The 23668-nt window shown below is 45.4% G+C and overlaps 1 protein-coding gene and 1 long non-coding RNA gene across 2 annotated transcripts in view; one reads left to right on the top strand and one right to left on the bottom strand.

The window, feature by feature from the left end:
- The window catches only part of RMND5A (required for meiotic nuclear division 5 homolog A), a 42241-nt gene extending 21133 nt beyond the window's left edge, over nucleotides 1-21108 (bottom strand). Inside the window, exons 1-2 of the mRNA XM_077816006.1 lie at nucleotides 20810-21108; nucleotides 12485-12627 (exon numbers count right to left, since the gene is read on the bottom strand). Coding sequence (XP_077672132.1) covers nucleotides 12485-12627; nucleotides 20810-20951 — 285 coding nt within the window. The 5' untranslated portion in view covers nucleotides 20952-21108. The remainder of the gene's footprint in view (nucleotides 1-12484; nucleotides 12628-20809) is intronic.
- Nucleotides 21109-21589: 481 nt separating this feature from the next.
- On the top strand, nucleotides 21590-23417 carry LOC144264321 (uncharacterized). Its single transcript, XR_013346030.1, has 2 exons — nucleotides 21590-21676; nucleotides 22038-23417. It is a non-coding gene; the product is annotated as an uncharacterized LOC144264321 (long non-coding RNA).
- The last annotated feature ends 251 nt before the right edge of the window (nucleotides 23418-23668 follow it).

Genomic DNA, 23668 nt, shown 5'->3' with positions numbered 1-23668 from the left:
CTAAAGAACCTTATAGTAACAGTGGTTCTTCAACACGACTTGTCCATATGGATTTCACTCTTTGTTAACATGCATCACATGCACACAAGATAAGAACTGTTTAACCTGTAATGTCTGTTAGGGTCGTGTTTATGCTCTAGACGTCCTCATGTCCTCCCAAACCTGATGCCATAAAGAGTGGAAGCAGGTCAAACCATCCTTCAGTTCCTTTGCCAATACAGAATTTATGAGGAGTGGGACTTCACAGTAGTGGGGAAGGATGGTAGGTCATAGAAACCATGTGGACAACACATCTCAAAGAACCACAATTACTGTAGGAAAGTCACTGCTGTTTCTTCTTCAAGTAATTGTCCACGTGGATTCCACTCTTGGTGACTAATACACAGTTATCTGTTTGCCTGGAGGTGGGTAGTAGGAGTCCTACTTAAACAATGACAGCGAGACAGCCCTACCAAAGAAGGCGTCCCTCTAATGTGGCTGGGTGGATTTAATTTGGCTAATTCATAATAAGAACTTTTACTCAGATAATCTGAGAAGATATTGCCTGACCCTTAACCCTCTCTGCAGAGGTCACAAATCATCTAGATATATTCCTGAATGGTTTTCTCTTGTCAGTGTAAAAAGACAGTGCTCTTTCTGCTGCAAGTGTGTGAAGATTAGTTTCTCTCAAGGTTAAGTGAGGCTTGGAAGACAAATGAACTGGTTTATATGGAATTCTGAAACAACCTTGGGCATGTCGGAGAAGCCAGAATTAGCCTGACTCCTGCTCATTTCAGAGGTCTGCATCCAAATTCTCTTTATCTACTTCCACGGGCAAGAACTTGGGATGAGGCCTGAGCGAGACCTTATGAAACACTGTATATGGGGGACCCACCCTGAGGGCCTGAAGCTCCCTTACCCTTTGAGCTGATGTAATGGCTACAAAAAAGGCAATCTTCATTGATAGGTGATATAGGGTAAGTGTTCTCCATCTTTTTCTTTCTGAGCCCTCCTGCAACATGCTATAAAAACTCGATGGCCCACCTGTGCCATAACAATTGGTTTTCTGCATATAAAAATCAGGGCCAGCATTGGCTGGTAGCAAGCAGGGCAATTGCCCAGGGCCTCATGCCACAGGAGCTCCCGTGAAGCTAAGTTGCTTAGACTTTGGCTTTTAGCCCCGGGTGGTGGGGCTCAGGGCCCCAGGCTTCAGCCCTATGCGGTGGGGCTTCGGCTTTCTACCCTGGGCCCCAGCAAGTCTAACGCTGGCCTGGCTTGGGGGACCCCCTGAAACCTTCACACAGCTCCCTAGGGGGCCTCTGGTTGAGAACCACTTACATAGGAAACAGGTTGCTAAGGGCTCAAGAGGGGGGGACCCATCAACTCTGACAATACAGAGATTCCAAATGGGAGAGGGCTCCTGAACCAGGAGAAAAACCATAAATTAGATCTTCAATTCATCAAGCCCCTGTAGGTAAGAACTTTCAGCATGACCCTGGACAGGAGCAGATATTGCTGCGAGATGGACCCTTACCGAGCCAACAGAAAGCCAAGATTGTTTCAGGGCTAAAAATAGCATTGCTGCTGTGGGTGTTGTCAAGGGAGGCAGCAGTGCTGAGATACCCATACAGAAAACCTCTTCGTAAGTCTGTCGCTCCTGCTTTGGAGGATAATGTTCCAAACTTGAGTTGAACAGCTTCTTTCAGTGGACAGCATCCAGCCAGCATCCAAGCTGTCAGTTGTAACGAAGCTAGGTCCAGGTGTAAAAACTGACCATTGTTCTGCCACACTATGTTAGGCACAGCAGATAAAGTGATCGGGTGCTGCGTGCTGACAGATTCACCACCTCCGAGGGGAGGCAGAGGGCGTACCTCAGTCCCAGTGTTCAGGAAGCGAGAAAGGCGTCAACAGTGAGCCTGGACTAGATCCCCTTTGGAACAGAACACATGGCATGTCTTGTTCTGGTCTGTGACAAAACTGGTCTACTCCCACTTGTGAAACACATTCTGTAACACTGGGTCCTTGACTGACCAGTCGTGGTTATTAGGGACCTGTTGGCTAGCAAGTTCTGAATGCCTGGCAGACACAAGGTGAGTGGTGTGATATGGTGAAAAATACACCAACGCCAAAGTTGAACAACTTCCTGACAGAGTGGCGAAGACCTGGCTCCTCATGGTCTGATGATATAGCGCATAGCCATGGGGTCAGCACTTGGATAATGGATACCTGGAGTAAAAAGCAGAAATGCTCTGCAGGCTAGAAGGATGACTGTGATCCAGGACGTTTATGTGCCGATAAGTTTCCTGAGGGGACCACAGGTCCTGAGTACAAAGATGGTTTAGGTGAGTTCCCCATCCCTGAGTGGAGGTATCTGTCACCACAGACTTGGTAGGTGGAGGTGTAGAGAAAGGTACTCTGTTGTGCACCTGGTGAGGGTCTTTCCACCAGAGAGAGGACTTCTTGTGGGACCATAACCATCATGTCTGTGTGGTATGAGCTGGATAAATACACCCATTTCAGCCACCCTTGTACGGAGCACAGGTGAAGTCTGGCAACATGTGTCCCATTAGCTACTGACTTGCAGGAATTGGGTTGCATATCACATGGTACCCAGTAAGACCCAAGTTGATAGGCAGATGGGTAATGGACCCATAGAGGAGATTACTGGGAGCCTGATCTCTATGAGATTCATGCCTTTTCCTACTGAGAACAGTTCCTGGAATCCCTCTTGGATTCCCATTGTGACGCCATGGAGGTGAGTGGGAGATGAGTCCCTACTGTGTACTGACAGAGAGGATGAGGAGTACAGAGGTAAGACAACACTTTCAGGTGTACAAGGACACTAATGAGCCCTCTACTCAGATAGGCGATGGAGTTGGTACCACTCCAATATAGAGAATTTGGTGACCATGGTCTAGCCAGCACCCCTTTCAATCTCTCCAGAGGTGACTCTAGGACTAGACTCACAGCTAAATCACTCAGTACCATATATGTTCTAGGTACCAGTAGGGACAAAGCACCAGAAGCCAGAGGAATAGCAATCTGCAGGTATAGGGGGTACCGCAAGCATCTAACAGCTGGTCCCAAAGGACCTTGGTCAGACCAATGGCTGCCCTTCAAGTCCTTAGTCTGAGGGGAGTCAGACCCCCACTAACTTTTTGTCTGGACCTTGTAGGCAGCAGAGAGGGTGACCTACACTGTGGCTCGACTCTGGAGAGGTGCTCCTTCCTGCCCCTTTCCAAAGTTGTCATCCCAGGTATTGAAGGCGACGACTGGAGTCTCTAAGTCGATGTTGCCCTGGAGCTCAAGGTTGAATCACAGCTCACCGCAGCGCTCCTCAAAAAGGAACGAGCCTTCACTAGGTCCTTCTTTCCATGTGTGAAGAGGTCTTCATGGAGCACTGAAGAAGAAATAATCAAAGATGGGTTTCCCAGACCTTTTGAATCCACTTGGAAAACGAGTGGTAGATGGGATATGCCCCTCACCATTATTTAGAGGCACAGCAGCCTCCCAAGAAGGGCAAGTTTTGAATGCTGGGGACTTTGCTTCTGCTATGATGGCTAGAGCTCTTGTACAAGCGGGTCCCTAGCCTATTAAGTGATAAAAGGGTTGGGGGATTTTATGCCAATGGGCAAAATAAATCTACATCAACAACACTAACTAACCAACCATTAGGACAGCATTTATAGGAAACAGGAAAGCAGGTTGTCACTGTAGTGGGTCTGTCTCACTGCCATGGGTGGTAAGAAGGAACTGAGGGACAGCTGGGTCCACTCTGCTCTTTACACCCTCAGGTGGGAGTGTGCATGAGGGGAGGATACCTCGGGTGCAGGTGTGGCCCCAACAGACATTGCTGGCCAAAAGAATCTAACCTCAGGCACATGCACACCAAGAATGGAATCCATGTGGACAATCACTCAAAGAAGAACCTTTAGTTCATACCGAATGTGGTCAGAGGCTTACAGGTACTAGTATAGCACTCATAATGGAATGCCAGGCTTATATTTACCTGCACTCTGTCCCTTTAAGGCTGTGCCCTCTCCCTTTAAGGGTTTGGAGTTCTGCTGATGAGGTTAAAGTGAACACAGTGGGGAAGCAAGATGCGATGCCAGGAGGATTGCTGTTGTCCTTCAGTGAGATTGAGCACATACAAACTGCGTTTGTTTGGGGGGGTTGTGGATATTATGTTTAACAAAACCCTAGTTTTTAAAACCTTTCCTGGTCTGGGAGTGTAACACAAGTATAGTCACTCCTATATTATTATCTCATCTCATCTGCCTACTCACTCCCATGTTAGTAACTACATGCATATCCTCACCTCCCTCACCTTTTAGCTATTTTAATTACTGTTAAGGCAACACTTAATTTTGAAATAACATCTGGTCCATAAACCTTGCAACTCTTTTCAAAGTCACTTAGTGCTGCATGTATCTAGCTATTTTGTCAGGTGACTAGCTATAACGCCTTGAAATCAGGCTAATTATGGTGTGGCTTCCAGTTGTGGCATTGCCAGCAGATCGACGGATGTGATCATTCCCCTCTAGTCGACGTTGGTGAGGCCTCATCTGGAGTACTGTGTCCAGTTTTGGGCCCCACACTACAAGACAGATGTGGAAAAATTGGAAAGAGTCCAGCGGAGGGCAACAAAAACTATTAGGGGACTGGAACACATGACTTATGAGGAGAGGCTGAGGGAACTGGGATTGTTTAGTCGGCAGAAGAGAATAATGAGGGGGGATTTGATAGCTGCTTTCAACTACCTGAAAGGGGGTTCCAAAGAGGATGGATCTAGACTATTCTCAGTGGTACCAGATGACAGAACAAGGAGTAATGGTCTCAAGTTACAGTTTCACAAGGAGGGCGGTGAAGCGCTGGAATGGGTTACCTAGGGAGGTGGTGGAATCTCCTTCCTTAGAGGCTTTTAAGGTCAGGCTTGACAAAACCCCGGCTGGGATAATTTAGTTGAGGATTGCTCCTGCTTTGAGCAGGGGGTTGGACTAGATGACCTCCTGAGGTCCCTTCCAACCCTGATATTCTATGATGTGCTAGAACATGATGATTTTGGTGATGCCAGTGCCTGAAATAATTCTGCTGGCCCTTATCCTAATTCTCTCCTCCATTCTTTGAGGAATCATGTCTTCATTTTTTTTCTCCTGTTCAACAGATTTACAGATGTCTCTGGTATTTTAAGTAAATTAGCAATTTCTCTAGTATTTTGCCATAGTTACTGGGATTTCAAGACCCTGCAGTGAATGTTCTGTGATTTTCAGAAGCAATTATACATATCACAATGAGTGCTTATTCCATGTAGAACAAAACATTGCTTGCCCTTTGTTTACATTTTTCATAGCTGTCATGTAAGTATTATATTTTAGGAGTACTAGTGGCACCTTAGAGACTAACCAATTTATTTGAGCATAAGCTTTCATGAGCTACATCCGAGATGCATCCGATGAAGTGAGCTGTAGCTCATGAAAGCTTATGCTCAAATAAATTGGTTAGTCTCTAAGGTGCCACTAGTACTCCTTTTCTTTTTGCGAATACAGACAAACACAGCTGCTACTCTGAAACCTATTAGATTTTAGTGACCAGGCATTTCTCAATGCTGCTATCTAGATGAGTGAACTTGCTCCATCTTCACTTCAATATAATTTCTGACACGTGGTGTTTAATAAGGATCTAAGAGTCAGGCTTATTAGAAAGGCCCAGAATTTGTATTAATTTCATGAGCACTTATATTATCGTACCCTGCTCAGCCTTCTGGAAACATTATTCGTACTGAGCATGGTCAGAGGCTTAACTGAGGTAATAACAGCAAATAATAATTTGCTTCCAAATTAGTAACTTGAAAAAACAATCCTTACAACAGCCAGAATAGTAGACCTAGGACAAAGAAATGTAGAAGATGATGTGGTGAATATACCAGAGCCATATCGTAAAAAAATATTACTGATACTGATGAAATTTGGAAGGAATTTCAAGAAACATCAAGAAAAAAATATATAAAGTGACACTGTCAGGTTAAATATCACTTTAAACAGATTACTGGCCTTCCCTATGTTATTAGTAGTACCTAAGGCGATTAAAAGTGAAATGTTTAAGATCTAGCTAATTTTCTCACTTTTGAATAGACATAAAAGTGAGACTAGTAATAACTAGTCTATTTCATTGTCCATTTCATTTTCTGATTCATAATATAATATTTGGGTTGTAAAGAATGCATTCTTTAATATCTCGCATAACTGTAATATCTGAAAGAAAAGGAGTACTAGTGGTACCTTAGAGACTAACAAATTTATTTCAGCATAAGCTTTCGTGAGCTACTTCCGATGAAGTGAGCTGTAGCTCACGAAAGCTTATGCTCAAATAAATTTGTTAGTCTCTAAGGTGCCACTAATACTCCTTTTCTTTTTGCAAATACAGACTAACACGGCTGCTACTCTGAAACCTGTAATATCTGAACGACACTCCAAAGGAATATTTATTTTTAAAATGTGTGTCCATGCCTCCCGCTCCCTGGACTAATTTTGTTTCATGGAAAATTTTCCAGACATCTTAGTAAAAGCTTGTTTCCCCAAAACTTACATTTGGGGTGAAATCTGACCTAACTGTATGCCTTTAAGGACAAGGTTTAGCGAAGGTATGGAAGAAATGGATGGAGTCAGCATTTCTCCACCTCATTCTCCTGATGACAATCCCACCTCAAAACACCAGCACAGGTATCTAACTACTAGTAAGATGGATACTGCTAGGATATGAGCTTCTACTATTCACATCCCAATCATGATCAGCCAGTGTCAAACCATTCAAGAGTATGGTTTTTTTTACATTCAACTGGTAGAAATCACTGGCCAACCACTGCAGACAGCTTGTTTGATGATAACAATGTGACTCCGATCCTGGGAGGGGGGCAGAGAAACTACATTAAGATTAAATTTGGCTGTAATCATTCCCTTCCAAGGAAGCAACAGCCCTTTGTAATAAGGAGTAACTTTCATAGATGTGGAACCTGGGAATCTTGAATAGTTGATATGGAGACAAAGGGTTTGGTTAGTTAAAGATCTTGGTGAGATGGATGCTAATACTTCATGCCAAATTTGAAGTTCCTCTTCAGTTGTTATGATAATGAGCCTGTGATCTCAGCGAGAACCCTACTGGCAACATGCCTAGTAAATCTGTCCAGCTCATTAGTATGGAGTTGCATAAACAAAAGACTGGCCAACGGAAATATCATGCGTAGGCCCCTCCCTTTCATTACACAGGAAATGAAACATTTAATCTGAAACTCACTATGGACTCATTGCACACCAAATTCCATCAAAATCTGAGCTTGTTGAGCAGGAAGCACTGGTTGATTTGAAACAATAAATGTCACTGGGATGTAACACTCAATTAAAATCAGTGATGAGCTGCCAAAATCTTAACAACCGACTCCCTATAAAAAGTTCTGATTTAAGGAATGTGCCCCAGTATGTATTTTTTGTACCAGCAGGGTTACCATACGTCCATATTTTCCCAGGAGGAATTTTTAAAATTTAAAAATTCCTCCCGGGCGGCGATTTAAGAACCGAAAAGCCTGACCTGTCCAGGAAAATACGGATGTATGTTAACCCTGTCTAAAGTTATTTTTTAAAAAGATGGGCCTGAACTAGAAATGAGCTCCGTTTCACATGTGTGGGTCCCCGCCACTCCCTGGAGGTGTGTTAGGGTGACCAGATGTCCCGATTTTATAGGGACAGTCCCAAATTTGGGTTTTTTTTCTTATATAGGCTCTTATTACCCCCCCACCCCCTGTTCTGATTTTTCACACTTGCTGTCTGGTCACCCTAGGGTATGTACATGTGTGGGTCCCAGCTGCTCCCTGCCCCCCTCATTGAAGCAGGTGTGCAGGGTTACTGCCCGGGGACTGCAGGGCACCAGTGGACGTAGGGCCAGCTGCAGACAGGGGCGTGGGGCAGGGCTAGCTGGAAGCAGGGGGTACGGGGCTAGCTGCGGGCAGGGCAAGGGGTGCGGAGCTGGCTGGAGACAGGAGGGTGCGGGGTTGGCTGGAGGCAAGGGGGTGTGGGGCTGGCTGGAGACAGGGCAGGGGGGTGCAGGGCTGACTGGAGACAGGGGCTGGCTGCAGGCAAGGCAGGGGGTGCGGCAGGGGCTGGCTGCAGGCAGGGCAGGGGGTGCGGCAGGGGCTGGCTGCAGGCAGGGCAGGGGGTGCGGCAGGGGCTGGCTGCAGGCAGGGCAGGGGGTGCAGGGGTGGCTGGAGACGGGCTGGCTGAGGGCAGGGCAGGGGGTGCGTGCAGCAGGGGTTGGCTGGATACAGGGCAGGGGGTGCGGCAGGGGCTGGCTGCGGGCAGGGCAGGGGGTGCGTGAGGCAGGGGTTGGCTGGAGACAGGGCAGGGATGCGGCAGGTGCTGGAGCGGGGGTGGCTGGAGACAGGGGCTGGTGCGGGCAGGGAGTGCGCCGGGGCTGGTGCGGGCAGGGGTGTGGGGATGGCTGGAGACAGGGGCTGGTGCAGGCAGGGGGTGCGGGGTGGCTGGCTGTGGGCAGGGCAGGGGGTGCGGCAGGGCTGGCTGCGGGCAGGCGGTGCGGAGGGGCTGGCTGCGGGCAGGCGGTGCGGGGGCGGCTGAAGACAGGGGCTGGTGCGGGCAGGGCAGGGGATGCGGCAGGGGCTGGCTGTGGGCAGGGCAGTGGGTGCAGGGGTGGCTGGAGACGGTGGCTGGCTGCGGGCAGGGTGGTGGGTGCTCATGGGGAGAGCAGCTCGGAGTAGCCCAAGCAGAAGGACACAGCCCAGGCCCAGCAGAGCAGCTGGGGATGCACCAGGCAGCAGCGGGAGCCCAGGGCCAGGGGTTGGGGGAGCAGCAGCAGCACCAGGGCTCGTGCCCAGGGCCAGGCGGCAGCCCACATGGCTCCCGCAGCACAGTGCCCCTGGTGGTCGGAGGAGGAATTACATCACTTCCCAGCCGGAGCCCATCAAAGCCTCAGCGCCCCCTGCAGGTAAGCGGGTTAACAACTGGTTCTAAAACTGCTTCAAAATTTAACAACTGGTTAGCACGAACCGGTGAAAACCGGCTCCAGCTCACCACTGACTAAAATTAGTTCCAATAAATTTTGGAAGCCTCATTCTAATCTTGAAGCCCACGATAAATTCATCTGAGAGACACTTGTCCACATCTCATCATATCTTAACAAGAACCTGATGACCTACAAAACACCAATCACATTGTCATGAGGTTTTATTCTATCTGTAAAAATAAAGATGAAAATGAAGATGCTGCTGGAAGGCTATTGTAAATACAAAACCTACATCTTGTGAATTACAGTAAAAGACTGATCTTTCAGGTTCTAATGAGGATTTTATTTATTGACAACAAAACTTTGTCTAGGATTTGTCTGGAAGTCATGAGGGATCAATTCACTAGATCAATTATATCTAATTACTTTTAATTGGTTTAAAACTTAAGTATATTATTTGGGGAGATTTTAATTTAAATTGTTTATGGAACCCTAATAAGCCAATAGATACTTCAATAGAAGGAATCAGATTTGCTTGAAATGCAAATATTATCTTAAAGCAGTGCAGGTGAATAGATTAGATGGACCCCATGAGACCTTCTTCAACCTGACCGTCCATGAAATCATTATGTTCAACTTTATACAATGGATTTTGTGAATAGACCAAGAAGGATTAGAATATATTTTCTGTAGTTTATTTGTCTAGGGAAATTCTCAGCAGATGCAGCTCCTGCTTTCTACCCAGTTTTCCAGCTGTATGGACTGAAGCTTTTGGTCAAGTGACTTGCACAAGATCTCACAGAAAGTCTGTGTTTCAAGGCATGATCTTGCAAAGTGCCAAATAACTTGGAAAAAGTGTTTGTGCCCTGAACTCCCAGTGATATTGATGGGAGCTGAGGTTGCTCAGAATACCACAGGACTGAACTTTCAGCTAGGGGTCCTTTTTGGCAATCCTGCACCCACTGGGGGCACAGACCAGATGAACTTGTTGATGTCCTTCCACTTCTTGTTTCTATCAGTCTCTAAAATGTAGTGCCTACAGTTTTATAAAACTTTTATTTATATGGTCCATTTTTTAATACTGGGCAAACTTCATTAGGTAAAGTGACAATAAAACTGTTGAGAAACTACATGAGTGAATAACTGAAACAGTTATTTGGAAACAGGAGACCATGTCTAATTTTATCAAATCCCTAAATGTCAGGGGGGGTTATACCTCTTATTTTTTGTTACTACAAACCATTTCCCTATTGTTTCACTCAGTACTCAAATCCACCTAAATTACGTTGCTATTATTTGGTGCTGCTCTGTTTTACCAGAGCAATTAAATTGAAAAAGAACCTAATCAAATTCAGAATGGTTCATATGAAGTCCATTTGTTAAATCAAAAGAGGACTGAAGTTACAAGTTTCAAACTCAAGACAAGATTAAACAGATTTATAGCAGGTTTCAAGCTACTAATAAGGATGGATTGCTTTTACTTTAGTTAATTGGTTTAGATACAATAGCTAGGATCATGAACAGATGTATACTTAAGCTTTGAATATCACACTGATGCTTGGATTAGCACTGTTGGTATTAAGCCATACATTGTTTTTTAGATCTATATGATAGCTAAATATAGAGCAAACAAACAAAAAATCATAATTGTTGCACAGATGTTCCACCCAATAATGCAGTGCACTGTGCATTGTGATTATTAGTACACTCTGCTGCTACTAAATTAAAACTTAATAGATTAGATGTCTTGTTTAAACCTCGTTATGAAAGATAAAAGATTAACCATTACTTTGTATAGCTGGGGTGGCTCTTTACAGTCAAGAGACATGTTCACAGGGGTCTCCTTTATAAAAGAATTGTCTGCGGTCTACCAACTCTATGTCTGACACTGCGTTTAAGAAATCTGTCAGTACACACAATCTGAGATCTAAACATGTCTCAATATTAAACCACAACACAAATGAAAATCTGAAAAGAGTTTTGGGGATTTTTTGTTTTGTTTTGTTTATTACAGATGCTCTGACACACATAAACTATCTTCCATGAGAGGGAAGAATGCTTCACAATATTGTTTCATGGAAAAGCGTGGTTTGAAGGTTTACATATGGCATCAATTGCTGTGAGAGAGAATTCGGGTACCTTTTCAAAGGGATATTGAAGTCTATCCTACAGTAACTTGTGGCGCTCCTAGAAATCCTTGAAATCAGAATTTGTATCAGAATGTCTCACCAGAAAAGCTTCAACTATAATAATTTTTGTGCTCTCTTTACTATTTATGAAGTGCACAAATGCATCATATTAATAGTCTGATCCGGTGGGGTGCTCAGCATCCTGTATTCCCACTGAGAGTGCTCAGCACCTCACAGGACCAAGCCCTCAGTGAACTGATTAAACGAATTAGAAAAAAAAATCATGCAAAAATACCTTTCTTGATAAGCTGTTCCAGATTAACAGGTCTCCTAAAACAGGATACAACTGCCTAAGCATCTGTTACCAGTGATTAGACAGAAAGAAGACATGATACCCAGAAATAGTATATTGCTTAGCTAGAAGATTTCTATTAATCCTGTTAACACCTGTTAATACATTGAACCAGCTCAGATTCATGGACAATAATGTGTTGATTGCCGAAAATACTATCAAACTACAGAAAATGCTGTAAGAACTCAACACAAAAAGCAGCCAAGTCAGACTGAAAATGAACCGCTACAAAAACGGAAATTTATGTGGTCTGATACCTTGCCAAAAGTCCAAATCACAATCCAGGGAGAACAAACAGAAGAAGTTGAGCAATATGTCTATTTGGGCCAAGAAATTAACATGTGCCACAATCAGGAAGGTGAACTCTCACGAAAAAAGCAAGCACACTGGTGTGCATTCAATTCTATCAGGGATGTCCTCCAAGGAAAAATCAACCAGACAACACACGTCAGCCTCTTCAATTTAACAGTACTGCCAGCAATGTTGTGCGGCAGCAAAACATGGGTGCCGACGAAGACAGAGGAGCAGCAACTGTCTGTCACAGAGAGGGTGATGGAAAGAAGAATTCTGGGAATTTCAATCTGCGATAGAGTCCCCAATGAAGAGATCAGGAGAGCAGAGTGGAGTGTAGGACATCGTTGTTGAGAGCAGGCATAGGAAAATTCAATGGGCCGGACATATAGTGAGGCTCACTGACAATCGATGGACTGCAGCTGTCGCCAAGTGGTACCCACAGGAACTGAAACGACCACTTGGCTGACCTCCAAAGAGTTGGGAAGATTTTATTGTGAAAAGACATGGAGAAGGAAGGCCCGGATATTAATTTTCAGAAGACTAGTTTATACACAGAGATAAAATCCTGGCTCTGTTGAAGTCCATGGAAGTTTTCCAATTATTGGGCCAGGATTTAACCCCAACCTTCTGATTCCAAATATAGCAGGGTTGACTATATACTATAAAATACAAGGCGGGAAATATTTAACAAGTTTCAACACAATAAAAGTCATAACGTAAATACCTTATCAATGGCTTTTCCAACTCGGGAAACACTGCTGTGAATGTCTTTATGATCTGAGGCCAATTTCTGAACTGTGTCTTTTATTCTTTTGCAGCACTGTGTCATAACAAGGGAAATTGTCCCTGACAAGGCTCCATCTTGGTCTAGGCAGAAGACAAGAAAATTAATTACAAACTTTATTATAAACAAATGATAATGCTAAATTCCTCCCAAATAGGTGAAGATAATAAAAGGTGAAAATGGTACTGGAAGAGTGAAAAGCTCTGAAAAAAACAAAGTCAAAAGCCAATCTAGAAAGTGTAGGCAAAGCAACATCAGCTAAACACAGTTTTAAAAAAAATAAAACCGATAGGATATGGGACAACCTCATTAAGATGCCAGTCCCAGTTTTGCTATGGCAGGTACAAATTCTCCTGAATGGAATAACAGTTTTTCAAATTGATGAATTCAAGGTTAATGATAAATAGGACTTTCTAGTGCCTTTCACCAGAGGATCTCAAGGCACTAACATTAAACCAACCTTCCTCACAGAATGTACTGGGGTATCATTTCTACCCTCACCGTAGGATCAACTTTCATTTGTTCAGTTCTTTGAGGATGTACTAGTGCTAGGCATTACATTATTGCGTGCACACGCACACAGAGTCCAGGATTAGAATTTAAAGGCCCTATTCATTGTTGCCCTGGACCTTATGTAGCTATTTACACCAGTGCAAAGTGAGTGCTGAGTGCTACCACTCTGATTTGGTAGCATATTACATTCAAAACAAAGTGCAAAGCAATACCATTCGGGTTCTAAATCTTCTGACTCACAATCCCATGTCTAAATAATTAAACTAATAGGTCTCAAACACTGATTCAAAGAGCAGAGGTGGACCATGGACTACTTGCTGGTGGTCCACAAAGAGCTGGCTCATCGGATTGTGCTGGATTTCCTCATTTCCAGTTGCTAAATCACATGTGACAGCTAAAAACACATTGTTCCTTTCCAGATATTACTTTTCCATTGCATCAGGTTCAATAGCTGCCACAGGAATGTTATGGGATCACCAGTGGGAGGGGAGGAGGCATACTCTATGTATAAAATAATAAATATGAAAATGTCTGAGAACCCTTAAACTAAATCCCAGTATCTCCCAGGCAATTCACACCATCTATGCCTCAGTTTCCCTACAGGTTAAATAGTCTCAGTTGGAGAAATTGACTTTTTCTCTTCAGTGTTCTGCTTCAATCCCACTTTCTTTCAACTTTTGGATCCCAGATTCCGGAGTACTGTCTCCTCCAGTCTTGTTTTAGATCCTATTGTTGATGAGAGGATTTTTCTCATCACTGCTTCTGCCCAGATCATTCTACGAGTTACATCATTCAATCAAGCACACACACTCAAGGTTTGTGTTAAAATATCCCTCAGGTAGTGTACACAGTGATGGCTGAAGTGACCAGCCAGTCCAAGAACGGTTTTCCTAACAGCCATAGCTATAAATTCTCCCAATGAGAAATATTTAAAAGGATGAGATCCTAAAAGTTCCACAACATTTAATAAAACAAGGTTCAAAAAGCAACCATTAATTTTAATCCCTATTCTTTTCTCATTCTGTGTCTTGAATTACTGTTGGTTGGAGCAGAGTGTTACACAGCCAGTTTCTCTTCTGATATTTCAGGCATTACTACATGCGTAACAAACTGCCATCACAGGAGTTGTAAGTGTGGGGAGAGGAGAAACAAAATGTAACTACCATAATATATAGCCCCTAACTTCATGCCTCTTACAAGTTGGGTGAAGGAAATCAAAGACGTCTCGTAACAGAAGAAGTGTAGTTGCAATCAGAGGGACTAGGTACAAATTTACAGCTCCTTATTCCACACACCTGCTTTGAGGTATCTCAACCATATCTGCCTATTTTATTGACAAAGCAATCTTTTTCTGCCATGAGCACCACAGAACCAATACAGCTCCAAAAAAGCAAGCCCCCATTCTGTCTCTAAATTTTAAATTTTAGTTGCAGAATCTTTATTAATTGCAATGTTTAAGGTTGCATGTTTGCTACAGCCATAACAATCACGTTTCTCCTTTAGGTGCTCTTCATAAAGCCATGGTCTTTGTCACAAAGGAAAAGAACTAATACTCCATATTCTTCCTAGCAAATGAATATGGAGTAACAGCAGGGAGCAAGTCTCCTCTATGAAATGTTACATATTTGGCTCTGTGCACACAAAGTAGGGAGCATGTTTATTGGAATGGCTTTCAACTATTAGATAAATCTTATTGTTTTAATAATCGTTATTGTAAAGTAAGGGATATTTGACTTTTCAGTTTTCCATGATACATCACTAAAATACTGCATGTCATGACTTAAAAAAACAACCCCTATCTGGCATAAAATCATGACTTTTGTCATGACAAACAGCCAGCCTTGGAGACTATACATGAGGCAGAAAGAAATCATTCCACCCATCAATATTTCCTTATCAACATTCACTAAGATCAGACTAGATGGTTAGAATAGTCCATTCTGGCCTTAACATTTATTAATCTGATATCAACTTGAAAGCTACTCAATTTTTTAAAAAAAGTTAAGTAGTTTCAGGTATCATACTACACCTGTCCACAGATTTCTCTCCCCCACCAATTATTGTAGTTTCACAATTTCCCTAATTAAAAAGAAATCCCTCTTAAGTTGCGTAAAAAAACCCACACACCAAGTGGAAACTGATTATAGAGAAACAAGGACAATCTCTACACAGAAAAGGCTGTCAACCACACAAAGGAAAGACAGAAGAAAAAAGATTTTTTTCCCCTCTAAAATCTTTCAGTTACAGTAACAACTGAGATAACTTGAAACAAATAATGGGTTAAAAAACAACAACTTCAGACAGAAATTGGTGTCCCTTTAATAATCCAATGTTAATGGACAGCAACAGTCTGACACGCGTACTCCTCAGGGGTACGCAGAGGTCTTTCAGGGGGTACATCAACTTATCTAGATATTTGCCTAGTTTTACAATAGGCTACATAAAAAGCACTAGCGAAGTCAGTATAAACTAAAATTTCATACAATAACTTGTTTATACTGCTATATATACTATACATTGAAATGTAGGTACAATATTTATATTCCAATTGATTATAATTATATGGTAAAAATGAGAAATTAAGCAATAAGATAATAAATTACTAAGAACGAAGCTGAACACCTTGTTCTATTTAAAAAGTTATAAATCACTAGTGAAAATTAAATTAGAACTTTTGCTATCAAAAAAGGAAGCTTTATAATGTCCCCAAACAGTCTGAAGGTGCATAGTAAACACCCCTTACTTTATTCCAGAGTGTTTACTAAGCAATGGCAATATTCACATGCGGTTGATATGGGGTTATTGCTCATTCATTAGGTACCAACAACATGCATGGCCCTTTATAAGATATGAAAAAAGATAGCACCAGTCTCAAAGCATCTTGCTAAAGGTCTCGAAAGAGGCACAGCAGGTACACAGTCAGAAGAGAGTAAAGACATACAAGAGTGTTTTGTTTTGTTTTTTTAACAGATAAGAGGCTTGGACACCAAAAAGGGATCCTTGTAGGCTGATCTTTCTGGCTAAAGCAGAATCCCACTGAGGTCAATGAGACCCTCTGCAAGCAGAAGGGTCATACCACACAACTCTCCCTGCAGGATAAGAGTCTCAATTTGTAAAATATATGTTTTATTGATTGTCTTTAACATATCATTATTGTCGGTGTGTTTCAAGGCACTGGAGTACTTAGTCCTACAGCGCATATTACCCGATGTGGAGAGAATTTTGAGCCCTGACCAAGCCGCCTTTTGCCGACGCCATAGCACATGCGACCAAGTACTCACACTGACCATATTCGTTGAAAATGGCTTCCAGAGAAACCTGAAAACAGGCACTGTTTTCATCGATCTAACAGCAGCGTAAAATAAGGTATGGCACACTGGCCTGCTCGTGAAGGTATCACGGGTCCTGCTACCTTGGGTCACAGGCGTTGTTGAATTGTTCCTTCGCAGTAGGAGGTTCAGAATCCATATGGAGGAGAAGATGAGTGCTTGGAGACAACAGAGCAATGGGTTACCCCAGGGCTCTGTGCTTTCTTCAACCCTGTTCAACCTTTACATCAATGACCTGCCAACAATGGAGTAAATGAAAGTTCATTTACACAGACAACATCTGTTGCGGGACCCAAGCCCAGACGTTTCGCGAGCTTGATGCCATCTTAAACCGGGTCATGATAAAGTTAGCTGACTACTGTAAGACTTGGCGCCTCCAGCCAAGCACCATAAAAACAGTCTCCACTTTGTTCCATCTTCATCATACCAGCGCAACCTGAGAACTGAATGTTTGTCTGAATGGTCAGGAGCTGAAGCACAAAGTGGAAGCATTCTATCTATGTGTGACTTTAGACCTCGCTCTGAGTTACCATGCCCACCTGAAGAAGACAGCAGCTAAAGTTAAGGCGCACAACAATCTTCTTAGCAAACTGGCAGGTTCGTCATAGGGTGCTTGTGCTCCAACTTTGCGGACATCAGCTCTTGCCACCTCGTATTCAGTGGCGGAGTACTGTGCCCCAGTTTGGAGTTGATCGTCACGCACCAAACTGGTGGATACGCAGTTACATGCCGTCATGCGTATCATCTCTGACACCATGCGTCCGACTCCAATCCTATGGCTCCCAGTTCTGAGCAATAATGCTCCTCCTCATATCAGACGAGAGGTTGCCACTGGCCGGTTACTGGAGAAAGTACGTGTCAACTCAAGCCTGCCGCCGCACAATGACCTTTTTAAACCACCAGCTGCACATCTGCCGTCACGTTGCCCATTCTGGTCTCATCCACCATGCCAGGATGTCAGGGCGGTAACACTCTGGCGAGAGGAATGGATATCTGTTATAATCCCCAACCAGTCCCTCATCGCCGACCCCACAGTTTGCCCGCCTGGTTTTGACCTGCTCCAGTGCCAATGGTTGAATAGGTTCCAGACCGGGCAAGGTCTCTGTGCAGCCAACCAGTATCGCTGGGGCCTTCCTGACAGCCCTTTGTGCAGCTGCGGTGCAACACAGCCGATGACGCACAGTGTCAATGAATCCCTGCTGACTAGGGTCAGCGGTGGCCTAGAAGAACTGCATCACGCCACTGAAGATGCCATCACTTGGCTAGACGACTATGCACACGCTAAACAATAAACAAACATACAAAGTGCTGGCCACTTAGTCAAACCCTTTTGTTCGACAAAGAATTTCTTTGAATTGTGGACCGATAAAACAGGGTGCAGAAGGAACAGATTTAATTTAATTTTTACCTGCCTGGACAACTTGAAAAAAACATGAGGGACTATTAAAAATGTGCTTCCAAAGAGGAAGATTCTCTAAAGAATTAATTTCTGGTAGGTAATGCCACTAGGAATTTCTGATCCACCAACCTTTGAAAAAACAAGGGAACAAGTTTTGGCAGAGGATTAACAGCTGTTCAAGAACTTCTCACAGAATGAAGACTCTACTGCCTATATTGGACTGGACTTCTACAAATACCTAAATTGTGAGATCATCAGAACAGGGCCTACTTCTATAGTCTCTCTGTAAACTGCCATGTCTAAATAACAGCCCTGATCCTGCCAACATCTAACTTTACTCACAGGAGTAATCCCACAGACATCAATGCAAGTAAAGTTATGCAGCTGCATTTGCATAGGACCAGAACAAACAAATACAACTCTTGGAACTAAACAAAAGTGGATTCTTCTAGAGCACAGCGATAGTAAACACAGGACTGGGAGCCAGGAATGCCCAGATTCTAATCCCATATCTATCACTCACTTCCTCTATGGCACTGGGTAAATCACATGATTTGTCTCACCACTCCCTCCCATTACATGTATAAATACTGAGTTACTTACCTCTCAGGGATTTTGCGAGGTTTACGTGGTTCATTTTTATAAAGAGCTGCTATGGCGTATGACACTCTGAAAGTGCTATATATTATTTGAAAATATAATACTTAGGCAGCTATGTTTATCTTCAGCTGAAGCCCCATTAAATCTAGCCCAGAAAATCCAACAAACCTGTTGTTTATGTCACCCAGCCTGGCTCTTATGACTCCTCTTTCAATACCAGTGACTAATCCCATTATTACTCAATGCAAAGGAATAAAGATATAAACATACTGACCAATATAAAGAGGACACAGCAGAATCTCCTAACCAGGAATAAATATTTCTATTCATTAAAGAATAAGTAGGCATACCCAAAATGGACCAATGCCTGTCCCAACTCAACACCTCACAACCAGAAGTGCTAACCTCCTCCATCACCCAAATAAGGCTCTGTTTATGCTATGGTTAGAACCATGGTAGCAACAAAGGCATTTAAGTTCAGAGGGTAGCAGAGATCTGCACAGTTTCCCTGAATGAGCATGAAGAAGGATTGCTTCTTTCTTTTAACTGGTCAAGGAAATAGAAAAATGCCCCTGTCCTTGCAATATGCAGAAGTTGGTCTAATAAAAAGACAGGTTTCAGAGTAACAGCCGTGTTAGTCTGTATTCGCAAAAAGAAAAGAAGTACTTGTGGCACCTTAGAGACTAACCAATTTATTTGAGCATAAGCTTTCGTGAGCTACAGTGTAGCTCACAAAAGCTTATGATCAAATAAATTGGTTAGTCTCTAAGGTGCCACAAGTACTCCTTTTCTTTTTTTAATAAAAAGATATTACCTCACCCACCTTGTCTCCCTGTCCTAGCAAGTCAGGAAACCTCTGCTAGACCCCCACACTACTACGAGCAACAATGGTGCCCAAATACTCTTGTTAGCATGTTGTTAACTGTAAGGTGTGGACAGGGTCTAAATTTAAACATGGTTGTAACCTCTTCACTAAATTGCTGTGACTCACCAGTTTCCCCCTACAAGGCCATTTAATACTATCTCAGAAACTGTAAACAAAGGCTTGTTTCCCTTTAGGAAAACTGGATAAACATGAGAAAGGAAGAAAAGGAAAGAAGGAAGTTTGTCTACAGTTTCCTTTAAGTTTTACATGTTTTGACTGGCTGGGAATTTTCCCCCATTTACACTCTGTTTGTGAAATCGCTATTTCATTTTCCTTGAGTGCTTAAAAATCACAGCAACTGAAAAAGCCATGGGCCCTTCCAAACTGGCAGGGACAGGCTGGGGGTGATGAGGCCAGGAAGTGGCGGGAGGAGGGAGACACCCAGCCCCGGGGAGTTGTTCCAAACCGGGAAGGGGCGATGGTGGTAGTAGCGGTGGGGAAGGGGGCCGCTGGGACCGGGAAAAGGGGGCCCGAGGAGAAGCCAGACCGGGACATTGGGGAAGCCGGGGGCTCCGGGTCTCTGTGGGGAGAGGGGGTGTGACACAGAGAAAGTGGACCCCCGGGGTTTCTTACAGATACGGCTGGAAAAGGGGCCTGAAGAGAAGCCGAGATCGGGGGGGTCGTTCGGGCGAGTGGCCGGGATCGGGGAGGGGGGCAAATGGGGGACGCTCGGACAGGATTTAGGAGCCGAAGAGAACCGGGATCGGGGGAGCCTGGGGCGGGGGGTGGGCTGGGGAGGGCTGAGGAGAACGGGGATGGGGGGCGGCTGGGGAGGGTTGAGGAGAGCTGGGATGTGGGGGGCTAGGAGAGCCGGGACCGGGGGGTGGGGAGGGCTGAAGAGCACCGGGATCTGCGGGGGGCGGGGAGTGCGAGGAGAACCGGGATGGGTGGGGGGGGCTAAGAGAGCCGGGATCGGGGGGCGGGCTAGGGAGAACTGGGATGGGCGGGGGGGAGCCGGGATCGGGGGAGCCTGGAGAGGGCTGAGAAGAAGCGGGATGGGACGGGGAGAGGAGGGGCGGGCTGGGGAGAACTGGGATGGGGAGGGGGGTAGGAGAGCCGAGATCGGGGGCGGGCTGGGGGGAACTGGGATGGGGAGGGGGGTAGGAGAGCCGGGATCGGGGGCGGGCTGGGGGGAACTGGGATGGGGAGGGGGGTAGGAGAGCCGGGATCGGGGGCGGGCTGGGGGGAACTGGGATGGGGAGGGGGGTAGGAGAGCCGGGATGGGGAGGGGAGAGGAGAGCCGGGATGGGGGGAACTGGGATGGGGAGGGGGGTAGGAGAACCGAGATCGGGGGCGGGCTGGGGGGAACTGGGATGGGGAGGGGGGTAGGAGAGCCGAGATCGGGGGCGCGCTGGGGGGAACTGGGATGGGGAGGGGGTAGGAGAGCCGGGATGGGGAGGGGAGTAGGAGAGCCGGGATGGGGGGCGGGCTCTCTGGCGGGGCTGAAGGGTGCCCCCCCCATCACTGCCCGAGTCCCGGGCCCGGCGCGCCGCACGTACTCTCGCTCTGCAGGATCTCGCGGCGCAGCCCCCCCGCGTACTGGATCAGCTCCTCCAGGCTCCGCTCGCAGAGCTGCCCGTAGCCCGAGAACTTCTGCAGCACCTTCTCCAGCTCCCGCTCCACCGTCACACACTGATCCATGGCGAGCGCGGCGGGGCTCCCCGCTCGCTCAGGCCGGGTCTCCCTGCCGCCGCCGGGCTCCCCGCCGCTCGCCGGGCCGGAATTTTGTTTAGAACTTCTCCCTGAGGCTGGCGGAACAGTGTTATTGTGCAGGCAGCGCACAGGCAGCCGGGGTCCTGAGCGGCAGCGGGCTCACTCGCTGCTCAGGCAGTGGACTAGACACCCGAGGTCCTCAGTCAATTATTGTTCAGGCTGCACCGTAGACAGTCCGGGTCCGGAGAAAGGCTCTGTTTAAAACGGCCGAGGGTCGGCGGCGGTTTTGTTACTTCGGGATCGGGAATGATCACTCGGATCCTTGCGCCGTGCGTGTGCTGTGGCTGTACGGGGGGGTTGGAGTTCTCGGTGGAATTATTCTTCAGGCAGTGCCACAGGCTCCTGCGGTCTTGGAAGGTCTGTGATAGGCTGCTGGATGGCCAGCTGGGGTCCTCGCCTGCATTGTTTTTCAGGCAGCCCCACAGACAGCAGGGCTGGAGGAGATGCCGGGAGGGTGCGCTATGGTCGCGCCAGGGCCTGGGCAGGGGGCGGCGGCGATGGGGGCGGGGCTCAGAGGTGGCGGCAGGGGCCGGCTGCCCCTAATGGGCAAAGAGGCGATTCGTAGGGAGAAGGCTTGGGGGAAGACGGGTGGGGGCTGCACCCGGGGGGCGCTCAATGGCGGGCAGCCCCTTCACAGGCTCTCCTGCCCCTAGGTAGGCGACGGGCTTGCTTCAGCCAGCGTCAGGGGTGGGAGCTTGCAAGGGAGAGGCGGTGAGGTACCTGTGGGGGCGGGGGTCAAGGGCTGTGTCTGCAGATATAAGTGCTCGGGTGCGCTTTTGAGGGGGCAATGCAAGGAGCTCTGCCTCCAGCTACACGCACCTTGCTGTCAAGGCAATAGTTGCCCCTGAGGAAGCCGCACAGACAGTGATCCCGCACGGGGTATGCAGTGTCAGTGGCCTAAGGTGATACCTGTGGAGCAAGTACTGGCTGTAGGGAGAAGGCTTGGGCGGGGGGGAGGTTGATTGTGCTTACTGCTTTCCTGGGTTTTGTAACTTGCCAGTGGCCTTTTTCCAGGAGAAGCTGGCACTTTCTACATGGACTGGCTCAGGCAAAAGCATTTGAGGAGTCCTAGAGCTATGACTTCTTCACCCAGGATTCTGCCCAGATTGAAACATCTTATCTGGAAAACTAATGGAAGATAATACATGTTTAAAGTATCTTCATTTCCACCACTTTGCTTCTGTACCTAAACTTACACCTGCTTTGTCTAGTCAAGCTTTAAAGATCTTATTTCCATCTCTTCACAACTTTGGGAGGGTGTTGCATATGTCATTTTATTGCTGTTGGCTTCATGAATCTGCATATGGTTCAGTGCTCGGAGCTTTTTTCAAACAGCAGCCATCTGGAATAAGAGCAGAACTTTTGTAGTTTTTACTGTTGCTATTCAGAATCCTATCCCATATGTAGTAGTGGAACTGACAAGAACTATGTCACTTTAACCCTGCTACTTGGAAAAATCCTGAGAGGCAGCAAAAGAAACTACTTGAGAGGGAAATTCAGAGTATGAAGGAAGGTGGAGGATAGACTAGTAGAACAACTTTAAGGTTAGGGGCTGGTAGACAGAATGCTCCTTCTTTTGCAGGGGGAATGTCTGGGGAGGGGGCTTCAAAGCTGTCAGACACGTACTAGCAAGAGGCTGACATAAAAGATGGAGCCCCTGAGTAGGTTAAAGGGACAACACCATGGTAGGAACATGGTAACACAGTTTCCTTTTCCAGCAAGTTGGGAAGGGAGTTGGCTTTTCACTAGATCATTTAAGTTGGGCAATGAGCTTCCTCCTGTCCTTTTATTTTGGACTCTGTCTAGTGAGTTTAATCTTTTGACTAGCTGGTAAATTTTTCAAACCCTGCTTTAAAACTTCATCCCATTGCTTAACATCACTGACTCAGTATTCACTGTATTCTCACTTTTCTGATGGGGAAACTGAGGCAGAATGTCACGAATTGTGATATCACACAGTGCTTGCTGGAACTTGTGTTGATTTGTGACTGTTAAAACTGTACAATGATATCTTGCCTTTGCACAATATAGATAATGCTACTGAAATTTCATTTTAAAGGATACTGTTAGCTGGGATGTTTAAAAAAACACTTTTTAAAATTTCCATTGTATATAGTTGCATCTTAAAGGCTTGAAACTACTACTTTCCCTATCGTTTAGCAAAGGTTTTGGGGGTTTTTGTCCCATTTCTCAATTTAACTGTATTTTGGTTAAAGTTATCTAAAACATGAACTTTTGTTTTTAGTTCCAAACTACCAGCAGGCGGGGAGTGAAGGCACTTCTGATTGTCAATGAAAGTTAAGACTTCAAATTTGTCTGTCCGACAAAACATGGTTGTCCTGGTTTTCAAGCTTTGGTCTATTTCTTTCGGGTAAATAAAAATGAAAGATTGTTGCCGCTGTAACTGTCTAAACGTATTTCTCCATGTTCATTTTTGTACCTAAATCAGAGATTCCACTTTATAAGTAATAGAGTGCTCTATTCACACTCACAGTACTTGCTTTTTGAGTACAGGATGAGTTTTCTGACCATTCACAAGTAATTTTGCGAAATAGGTTGTTAGAATTAATTTTAAAATGGGCCTTTTAAAAATACCAGTACATATCTCGCCTTTCTTTGGTCCAAACATTCTTAACAATTGAATT

This window comes from Eretmochelys imbricata, chromosome 4, assembly GCF_965152235.1.
Source record: "Eretmochelys imbricata isolate rEreImb1 chromosome 4, rEreImb1.hap1, whole genome shotgun sequence".
NCBI classification, from domain to species: Eukaryota; Metazoa; Chordata; order Testudines; family Cheloniidae; genus Eretmochelys; species Eretmochelys imbricata.
Note: the sequence above shows the minus strand (reverse complement) of the source record. Positions and strands in the feature narration are given on the sequence as shown.